The following is an 11,128-nucleotide window of genomic DNA, read 5'->3' as shown; positions in this document are numbered from 1 at the left end:
CTTTTCAGAGGCACTAATGCACCCCCATACCATCAGAGAGGCAGGCTGGATGGTTTGGACCCGTCTGACCTCAGAACAGTTCTCCTCTTTGGACCAGAGGAGACGGCAGCGTTTCTGGATGGTGTTCACATCTAGCTGCTTCTCTGCCTGATAGAGCTTTAAGCAGCATCTGTGGACGGCACGGTGAGCTGTGTTTACAGACGACGATCTGAAGAAGTGTTCCTGAGCAGAACAGAACCAGAACCTGGTTTTAAAGTTGACCTTTGACCTCAGAGATATGAACTGTAGACGCAGCGTTCTGCAGCCTGATGAACCTCTGCGCATCTTTACGTCTGACAGATTCCGCCTCTAAAATGCTCTTTTTATCCCCAGCCCTCTTACTGATCAGTTGCTAATTATCATAATTAGTTGCAAAAAGCTCCTCCAGCTGTTTTTTATTTGCACCGCTTACTTTTACAGCCTTTTGATGCACCTGCCCAAGCTTTGTTGAGATGTGTTGCTGCCATTAAATTCAAAATGACCTTTCTTTTTTTTAAAGAAAAACATGCATTTTAGGTTAATTGGTAATTCTAAATTGTCCCTAGGTGTGAGTGAGGGCGTGAATGGTTGTCTCCTTTGTCTCTATGTGTCCCTGTGATGGACTTGCAACCTGTCCAGGGTGTCCCCCGCCTCTCAGACACTGACTCCTGGAGGTGGACACCAGCTCCCCGCGACCCGAGTAAAGAAAATGGATGGATTGATAGATATGTTTACTGTTTTCTATTGTGATTAAAATACAGATTTATAAGATTTGCATGTTATTGCATTCTGTTTTTATTTACATTTTACACAACATCCAAAGAAGGTGGAATTATACATTCAACTTTATATGTAGTAACACACAAATAGCAAAGATATTTGATATAATAAACCTTTTAGGTGTCTTATGCTTATAAAAATACAAGCTAATGTGTAATTATTTGCCTACTAATCCCATTAAACAGTAAATGATGTGTCTAATACAGCGACCCCGGCTGATTCCTGCTGTAACTCACTCTAACTCATCGGCTTCTCTAAAAGTGTTTTTAATGCCAACATCATCCGTTCCCTGTTGTAAGTCAGTGACCACAGATGATCTTGGTGCTCATGCTGCTTTTGGGGATCCCACCTTCTGCTTTATCTATTTTCATTTTAAGTTTTTTTGATTAATTTTATTAATTTTTTTTTTCCCGGTCGAGCTCTAACTGCCATCTGGTTTCTCATTGCCCCTCTTCCTTGTGTCCCCACAGAGTGCCTTTGTTGATAGCTTGGAAGGAGACAGTCCCTTTCCCAAGAAGCAGGTCTTTACCCACAAATTCCCTCTTTGCCTCCTGCATTTTTTTTTCTTCTTCTCTGCACTGAGCTGGACTTTTTTTTTTTTTTGCACTCCTCTCCCACTTCCCTGCAATCCCACAGTGTCTTCTTCCTGTCTCTTTGTCCATCTCAGCCCCCTCCTTCTCTCGTAATTAAGCATCCTATTTACTCAGTTACCTAATTTCTTAGCGTTCTGTTTTATTTTTTGTCTTTTAGGCCCCCTTCACGCAGGATAATGACCCCTTTAAGATTGACGCGACTTGTTAGAACGTAGCTAGATTGCAGCAAATTAAAAAATCCCTAAGGCAGTGATGACGCTGTTACACTCTTAATACTCACTGGTTATTTGCTGCTCTTCTCCCCCCGTGCCCTGATCACTACCTGTACGCCTGTAACCATTGACATGACTCTGATAAACCATGTCAGGATGAAGCTACACACTAGATTACACAATGCTACCACCACAGGTCTTACACATGAGCTAGGTTTTTTTCCATGACCTCACTGCAGTTGTAGCCGAAGCATAAAGCCAACGAGGGGCAGTTCTGCTTCAAACTCAGTGATAAATCACTACAACCTCGCTACAGAAGCTGTATGCATACTCAAAACCATTGTGGACATATTATGATCTATATTAGAGATTCTCAAAGGGCCGAAAGGCAACTCAAACCAGACCCAGCCCACGTAGTTCACTGGAATGGTGCAATGCAATGCAGCGTATGTTTCCTATCGTTATAAAAGAAGTGTGGCTCCTTTAAGAGTGCGCACAGAGAGAAAGAGTGCGCGGGGCGAGCGAGGGAGCGAGCAACCCTGTATCAGTGGTTGTAAAAAAGCCGAACTTCTCGCAGGAAATGTCCAGTGTAGGCTTCAGTAACAGCAATAACTGTGACGACGATTCTGTATCTATACATGTCAGCTAAAAGGCAATGATCTGCAATTCTGTGGACATGGGAGCGTGAGATCAGCGTCCTCTGTCGGTATTATTATCAGAAAGGCAACAGAGAAAAGGCTGTTACGTCATATCGCCATGGGTTTGTCTAAATAGGCAAAGAAAAGACAAGTATTAATATTATTTTGAAGGCAGGCGGTGCCATTTCTCACTGCAGATTCCTCCACATTTTAACGGTTTCTGGGCATCTTTAACTGAGGTAAAGTTGCTTTTAAGTTCAGTTTATTTATTGTTAATACATTATTTAATTTATTCATTTTTTTAAATAAAACTACTGGGCACATTAAGCTTCACTGTCAAAAGTTAGAAGGTGATTGTAGGCAAACCGTTGGAAGCAGTTTTATTAAGAGGATTGCTTATTGCTAGTTCCAAACCTTTGACCTTTGGACTTTTTGAATATTAGGTTTAAGTACCCCTGCTTTATGTCACGAGTAATGGGGAACCCACTGCATTCTGACATGAAGACTAAACCGAGACCTTAAAGCTGTTTCCATCCTCCATGAGACGTTACGAAGGCGGCTCTCCGTCTCGTGGTCGTGTGACGATAATTGCGTCTTCGTCCGCCGCTTCGCGACACGAGGCCCGGGCCGAACTGTTTCTCCCAGGCGTTTGCGCCGAGTATTCGTCTGATCGGTCTGAAGTTGCTCGTGTGGAAAACCCAGTATGCTTTAATGGAGGCATTCTCCTTGAGAAGCAGCCGTCTTTACGACTGTCCCAGCAATTATTTTGCACCGTCAAATTTGCAAACGGCAAACATCGTGTGCTGTCTCAGTCGGTTTAATAAAAATGTCGTCGCGGTAAGGTAAACAAAAATTTGTACGAGGGCAGGAAAGCTGAGGAGGAGGGAGGAGCTTCCCGGGAGTTCTGATCCAAGTGTCTCGTGGACGATGAAGGGCGTGCGTGAAAACCAACAAACCGTCTTTGTGACGTCTTATGGAGGGAGGTTATCACCCTGTGTGAAGGGGTCCTTACATCTTGCCTTCTTCCTTTTTTTGTTTTATTCTTGCTTTTTTTCCCCCATCCTGATTTCTCCTGGTTCTTCCTATTTCCCCCCCCCCCCTTCTCATCCACTGTGGGATGCCCGTTAGCAGGCGGCGGGGTTGCGGGGACATGGGGCTGACTTGCTGGCTGTAATCATCGGCTCTGGAGTGGTCACTTTCCACTCTCCCATAAAGACAGTTCACTTCAGACATCAACGGTAGCAGCATCTCCCTTGTAGTTTTCATCACATTGCAAATAGTTTTGGTCTAAGAAAAAAAAAAAGAAGTCACCTTGATTTGTAGATTTCAACAAGGGGCTGCTGTCTTTAAATTACATCCACTGAGAAAAAGAGCCACTTTTATAACAAGTCGTTAAAAATGCAGTTTAGCTGACCTCTCTCTCTCTCAAATGGATGCAACTGAAAGCAGTCGCCCCTCGAACCCTGAAAGGATAACAGCTTCCACGTAGCGGAGAATGGCTTTTCCATAGAGAATGTCTCACAGCACAGTTCCACCTGCTCCTCTCTTCTCATCCACCCCCCCTCCCACCTTCACACCGTGCACTCACCGTGCCCGTCACTTAGTCCAGCATTAGTACTACAGCCGATACACCATACATCAGCTGCAGTCGCTCAACTAATGGCCAGAAAGCTTACTCATGCCTGATGCTTGCACTGTTGCCACAGTCATTCATTGGCAAACCTGTTTGAGCTGAGACACTGTGTGAGTTTGTGTGAAAGTGTGTTACTCACTTGTTTGTAGATGAGATTTAAATACTAAAGCAGAGCCTTAACGGGCCTTGGTTGCATTTTGCGCCTGTTTTTTTATTTTTTATTTTTTCCTGATGTCAGACGTGTGGTAAGTTGATTATGACCTTTTGCTTGTGGGTGCAGTGGAAGGTTTCTTTTCATTAAGGTAAATGTCATCTTGATTGAAAGTGACCTGTCTACAGTTTAATAGTTTCCTAATAATGTTACAGCTTTCAGTTTTTATTCGTCTGTTTATGTATGGATCTTTTGTAAGGTAGCTGCTAGGGCAGCACTGAGTCAAAAGCAAGATTCCAAAGGGTACAATAAAGTATATCTAAATGTATGATACCATATATTGTAGCACATTGTATTGTACCGTATCTCATCGTTTTGTATCTCATCGTATTGTCTCATCGTAATGTTTCTCATCGTATTGTCTCATTGTAACGTCTCATCATACCGTGTCTCAATGTATCTCATTGTATTTGTGTCTCATCGTATTGTATCTCATTGTATTTGTGTCTCATCGTATCGTGTCTCATCGTATCGTGTCTCATCGTGTCGTGTCTCATCGTATCATGTCTCATCGTATCATGTCTCATCGTATCGTGTCTCATCGTATTGTGTCTCATCGTATCGTGTCTCATCGTATCACGTCTCATTGTATCGTATGTCAATGTATCTTGTTTCATGTCTCATCGTATCTCGTATCGTCTCATATTACACTGTATCATTGGTTTGTATTGTAAATCGTATTATGCCGTATTGTATCATAGTGTATTGTATAGTTGTATCGTATCACATCATATTACATTATACTGCCTAGTATTGTAGTATCATGTCTTATTGTATCGTATAGTATTTTATCGTATTATGCCGTATTGTATAATATCAATGGAACCTAAAAGCTTTAAATAGTTCAAAAAAGATTTCAGTTTGCTCTTTTTGATATCAGTTTGATAAGAAGAATGAGACCACTCATATTTATTTAGTAGAAATGAGGCTAAGACTAGAAGGTTTTTAAACTTCATCCGAATTACACGTCCTCCTCCTCCTCCTCTTCTTGTGTTTACAGTTTGCACCCAGCATGACTCCTTCCTAATATTTACACAAACAACTACCTCTAAACTGAACTGAATGAATCTGTGAGTTCTTGTTAGATGTGCTAGTAAGTGGAATGTTTTCCCTCTACCTTTTTATGCAAATCTAAGAAAACGACGTGGGTAATTTCACAGGTGGTCCAAGCAAACAGGTGGTGTTACTGTTGATCCGGTCCTCCTCTCAGATCTGTGTGGGTGTATACAAACACTGCCTGACTGACGTGTCCCTCAACCTTCTGCTTGTTTCGTTGCACCTGTTAGAAAGTAAGCATTTGAAAAAACCAAAACATTATTTGTATTTAAAAACTGAAGCTCACCAATGCAAATTTCACCATAAATTCCACTCTTTCGGAGTTTAGTCGGCCATTTTGTTAGAAAACAGGTGTGTGGGCTGGAGGATTAAAGGAGTGGTGTCAATCTTCTCATCAATAAGTACATATGTGTGATAAGTTTCCAAGAAAACAGAGCAGTACTTTAGTGTAATAATACAAATAAAGCCTGTAGATTTCTTTAGAATAATATAAATATATTTTTAAAGCCAGTTATCCAAATAAATAGTTGTTTTTTTTCTGTATATTTAGGGGTAAGCAACAGTGGAATAAAAATTGCGTCTTGTTGAAGTATAATTCCAGTTTGTCCCCCCCCACCGATGACCCTTGACCCTCCCGTCCTCTGACTCCTACCAGCCCCTGGTCAAGCAGGACAGTCTGGACACGTACAACGAGCGGGACCCTTTCAAGAACGATGACGCCCGAGACGACGAGGACGACCCGGAGGACGCCGACAGTGGCATTGAGGGCGAGGTGGACCCCCTGGACCGTGATGTCATCATCCAGCCACCGCTGCCGCCGCCGCCACTGAGGCCCCCAACAGAGAGGGTCAACTTCCCCAAAGGCCTCCCCTGGGCGCCTAAAGTCAGGTTAATATCATGACAACTGCCTCGAAGGGCAGGCGATCATGTAAATGCTTCTGCCTGTGTGTGTTCATTTGTTTGTCTGTTAGCAAAATACCTCATGAACCACTGGACGGATTTTAATGCGACTCTTTGGTGCCGTCGACACGGAAACGGCGTTTTAGGTGCCCCAAAGTTGTTGTTTTTTTTTTTAAAATCTGGTTGCAGGAAACGCCAGCTTCGTGTTTTCATGTAGACAACCGAAACAAAAAAACGATGATGTCATCGATCTACCTATAATCTAACCTATGACCCCTGGGCGCCGTCTTCCTGCGTTTTCCTGTTTTTCGTGTGTTTTCTGAAGCAGCGTTACAGCGCCACAGCCAGGCCTGGCAGAGTTACTACAGTGTTCTGGGTCATGTTTGGCGTTTCTTTATGGATGAGGATGTTTCTAGAAACGGTTTTGGATATTTTTTATAAACAACAGAAGGATTGTTTTGGCAAAAATGCATTTTTTTATGAGGATAAGGCCTCAAAGTAACCACTGGATGTACGTCTACAGCTGATGAACTTTTGGAGTCAACCTGATTCAAGATGGCTGCCACATCTAATAAACCTCAACAAATACAAGACGGGCTAAAACTACATATTCTGAGCTAACGTAAAGTGTGGTAGTAGCTGAGAGTCATCCGTCTAGATTTTTGTTTAAAACTTTAGCATTTAAGGCGCGGTGATAAACACAAGGAAGGCCGCTTTTTAATTTTTATAAAACATTTAACATCTCTAAAAGACTTCGGAAGTGTTTTACTGGATATAATTTATTCTCATGTTACACAAATCACAAAAAAGCTGTGTTAGATGTTCCATTAAAAGCTCAAAATGACCTTGGACATTAGTTTACTTCACTTTAAGCCAAGGTTAAACCAACGAAGGACGTTTCAGTATCTGCTGTTTTAACCTTTTAATGTTTAGGAAAATGGCAAAAACAGCAAATGAGATGGGGAAAAACATATCTTGGTGATTTTCCAGAGAGTGGTATTGTTGAAAAGCACAGTTTGATTTGGAATCTGACTCATATTCCACATCAGGCGCTAAAGACACGCCGGATTAAATATTAATTTCCCATCCACAGTTTTCTCTCCTCACTCATGCAGCAATATGGTCTCCATCTGTGTATTCTGTGGGTGCTGCTGCTGCTTCGGTGACATAAATAATTCATGTAAAACACATTATGGCACTAAATTCAGCTTTATATTAATCATCAGGACGCCTACATTCTGGATGCCTTTCAGCGAGTCTGTTAAATGAGGGACAGCAGTTTTTTTTTTTTAATCACAATTAACCCAAAATCTGAATTGACTCTGTGTTTGTTTTTACAGGGAGAAGGACATCGAGCACTTCCTGGAGACCAGCAGGAACAAGTTTATTGGTTTCACTCTGGGAAAGTGAGTGTTTGAATCAGCCCGTTTAATTTCTCCTCATTTCGTCTCTCATTTAACTGGTTGTTTTTTTTTTTTTTGTAGTGACACAGAAACTCTGGTGGGATTGCCCAGACCCATTCACGAGAGCGTCAAGACCCTCAAACAGGTGAGAAGAAACTTGATCCTCTTAGTTCTTTTGCTTTCTGAAGCACCAAAACTCAGATTTTCCACATTTGCTTTGTTTGCTTTTCTATAAAATGGATTAAGTGTCTGCTGATAAATGCTCACATTCTGTCAAAGCTTATTTAATCGGCATCTCACTAAAAACATCTCTACCTCCCAGAGTGAGGTTACAGAGAAATACCCACAGCTCGCTGTGCTAATCGTTAATTATTGTAAATGTTTCTTTTTTGTCTCCTCTCCAGCACAAATATGTGTCCATTGCTGAGGTCCAGATCAAGAGGGAAGAGGAGCTGCAGCAGTGTCCGCTGAGCCTGGTGAGCAGGGTTTCTTTACTGTCGTATTTAACGTCCAAAACAGAGAAAATCTACAGGTTTAACCTCTGACATTATGAGGAAAATCAGTTTACTCATTAATCAGCCGTTGCTGCACAAACCAGGAGCGGACCGGAACTGTTTTTTTCTGTTTGAACTCATAAATGAAGTATATATTTCCATGAACCAAATCATTTTTGAATATGTTTTCGTCTCGAGATCGCACAGAGTAAAGTAAGTTTGGTTCAGAAGAAATTCTAAAATCTGAGACAAAAACGCACCTGACTTTATGAAAAATAACAAGTTAGTCTGATGGAATTCACATCCATAAATGCATGTTGCAGCGTGGACCCTGCCTCAGTCTTCTGCGAAGCAGCAGGAATATTTTCAAACCATCACGGCTCAGATTTACAAAGATTAAAGCCTTTTAGTAAATCTACAAATACTGTAAAAAAAACAGAATTCAACTAAAACCTTTTAAGCAGTTTCTGATTATTGTAGGTTTTAATTAAGTCTTTCCAACAATGTGGGCATACATGGAAATGATATAAAAGTAAAAAAAATAAAACATTTCTTCATTAATAATAACTTGGGCCCCTTTTAACATCGGGGTCCTCGGCTCCCACGTTGGTTCCAGTTTTAAGCCCCGCCCCCTCAGTCACCTTGCTGCTGTATGATCTAATATAATTTTTTAAACATGTTTAGCTTTAATTAGTTATTTCATGATTAAATGGAAGGTGTCACCCTGATTGTGTGCGGGAGGGGGGAGTAGGCGGGGCTTAAAGCCCCACATCACGAGTGCACAGACTCTGGTTCCAAAAATACAACATGGCAGCTTCCGTACGTCGCTTCCTGCTGGCTTCAAATCCCAAAAACGCCAGGAGGTGTGGACAGTTTGTGACCCCTGCTGGCAAAATGAGAGAATACTTTAAAATTGCGATATTATTTCTAAATTCTTCATATCCGAAGCTTTGAAATGATCCGTTGTTGGTTGAATTTCGCCAATCTGTCACCTGGCCTGGCAACAAGAGTGCCGGTTTGCAATTTTATTATTGGTCCGGAGTGATGAATATTTAAAAAGGGAAACGTTTAAGCTTTACAGTGATGCCAAGCATTATAGGATGGGATTTACGGCTGATTGTCACGCGACGCTGCGAGTGCTAAGTGGATGCTGTGCCGACAGGGTGAGGAGGAGGTGGAGGAGACGCCGGCGGAGAGTTTGTACGTGGGGATGCTTCCGAATCTCTCTCAGTACGTGGTGAGTGGCTGTTTCTGACCTTCTCATTAGCTCAGTTTCAAAGGGAGGCCATGTTGGATTTCCTGTCAGCGCTCTTTTGACTTTTCAAACTGTTCTCAAGCTCCTTTTGTTTTTGTTCATTCCTTGCCTGTTTTTTTTATTTATTTATTATTTTGTTAGATTGCTCTCTTGAAGCTCCTGCTGGCTGCGGCTCCCACCTCCAAAGCTAAAACCGACTCCATCAACATCCTGGCTGACGTGCTGCCTGAGGAGATGCCGTAAGTCCTGCGAGCTGCTGAGTTTTAGATGTTTTTTTAGGGCAGAATTTCAGATCGATCGACGCGTTGTTTCGCCCGCTGCCTTTCATGCTCCATCATCTTATGTTGAGAAATTATGGAGTTCGTAAATAACGTTACGCCTGATTTCACACGATATTGTCAAACCTATGAGCGCTCAGAATATGTGCTGATTATGACTCTCAGCTACTACCACGTTTAACGGACTGGATTGTAGCCATTTCTGTGGTGCCTAAGGTCAGTTGGCTGTGGCGTCCATCTTGAATTGGGTCGATTTATTTCCTGAAAGTTTCATTAGGATCATAAGAGAAATTTTGCTAACACGCAGTCGACTCCAATAATTACACGTGAAGCTTTAAACAATCAATTAGTGCTCTTAGTTCGTGTCGAGGATGACTCTCAGCTACCACCACGTTAAATTTTAGCTCAGGATCTGTAAAACTGACTAGGATTCCTAAGGTTGATTAGCTGTGGCAGCCATCTTGTATCGGGCTCTCTTTAGAAGTTAATGAGCTGCAGACGAACGTGGATTGAATAGTTGCTGAGAGTTTCGTTAAAAGAACAGTATCATGGCGTATAACAGTAATCCAATGTGTGTGTGTGTGTGTGTGTGTGTGTGTGTGTGTGTGTGTGTGTGCGTTCTCCAGGATCACGGTCCTTCAGAGCATGAAGCTGGGCATTGATGTAAACCGTCACAAGGAAATCATCGTGAAGGCCATCTCTGCGCTGCTGCTGCTGCTCCTCAAACACTTCAAACTCAACCACATCTATCAGGTAACACACACACACGCACACACACACACACCCACACACACACAGGCAGCTCGGCTTCACCTTCATCCTCCTCCTGTCATCGTCCTTTCTTTATATAGCCCCTTACCCGACCAGTTAAGGTGCTGCACAGTTAAAAACAGTAGAAATGCAAACAGAAAACGATGCAGAAAATCAAAAGATTGGAAGGATTTGGTTCTGGTTACTGTTAAACGCTAACCTGAATAAACGAGTTTTGAGATTCGATTTGAAACGACTTGGATCAGCGGATGGAGCTGGTTCCAGAGTCTCGGTGCTGCCACTGAGAAAGCCCGATCAGCCCAACCAACGCTCTGACCCGATCCTCGGTGTAAAACGGACAGGAAGTCGATGCGAAGAGGACAGAACGGCGGTGGCGTGCTCGCGTTTAGAGGTGTCAGTCGATAGACGGGCAGCTGCGAACTAAACGAGCTGAAGGCGGTTTAGGGACGACTGATGGAGACCAAGGAAAAGGGCGTTACAGTAATCAGCTCTGGAGCGGATAAAAGCACAAAAGGCCTGGTCCACATCAGGACGGTTTAATGTAAGTGGTAAAAACTTGATTTCACGAAAAACTGACTCCTTTCTTTCGAGGTTTGGGTCGCTGATGGAGATATTTTGTGTTGCTGTAGAGCAGGCGTGTCGAACTCCAGGCCTCGAGGCTCCTCGTGTCCTGGAGGTTTTTAGGTTTTTTCTGCTCCAACACACCTGATTCAGACGGTTTAATCACCTCCTCTTCAAGGCAGACTCAAAACAAAGTCAGCCTGTTCCAAAACAACTCTGTTATTATCTACATTTGGCTTCCCGATGTGGCCTTGAAGGCCAAAGTCTTATCAATTCTCCCTGGAATTTATGTCAACAGAAGCTTGTTGCCCTCTTGCCTGTGAAC

The 11,128-nt window shown here is 42.6% G+C and overlaps 1 protein-coding gene across 2 annotated transcripts in view; it reads left to right on the top strand.

The window, feature by feature from the left end:
• The window catches only part of strip2 (striatin interacting protein 2), a 32,492-nt gene that overhangs the window by 13,498 nt on the left and 7,866 nt on the right, over positions 1-11,128 (top strand). The window contains exons 10-17 of one of the 2 annotated variants that reach the window (XM_017424855.3): positions 1,269-1,319; positions 5,797-6,029; positions 7,382-7,447; positions 7,526-7,589; positions 7,849-7,920; positions 9,101-9,175; positions 9,335-9,432; positions 10,098-10,224. In XM_017424855.3, coding sequence (XP_017280344.1) covers positions 1,269-1,319; positions 5,797-6,029; positions 7,382-7,447; positions 7,526-7,589; positions 7,849-7,920; positions 9,101-9,175; positions 9,335-9,432; positions 10,098-10,224 — 786 coding nt within the window. The remainder of the gene's footprint in view (positions 1-1,268; positions 1,320-5,796; positions 6,030-7,381; positions 7,448-7,525; positions 7,590-7,848; positions 7,921-9,100; positions 9,176-9,334; positions 9,433-10,097; positions 10,225-11,128) is intronic. The other variant, XM_017424856.3, reaches the window with a different exon arrangement.

This window comes from Kryptolebias marmoratus, linkage group LG18 (assembly GCF_001649575.2).
Source record: "Kryptolebias marmoratus isolate JLee-2015 linkage group LG18, ASM164957v2, whole genome shotgun sequence".
Taxonomy (NCBI): Eukaryota; Metazoa; Chordata; class Actinopteri; order Cyprinodontiformes; family Rivulidae; genus Kryptolebias; species Kryptolebias marmoratus.
The sequence above is the reverse complement of the archived record's forward strand: the minus strand, read 5'-3'. Positions and strand labels throughout refer to the sequence as shown.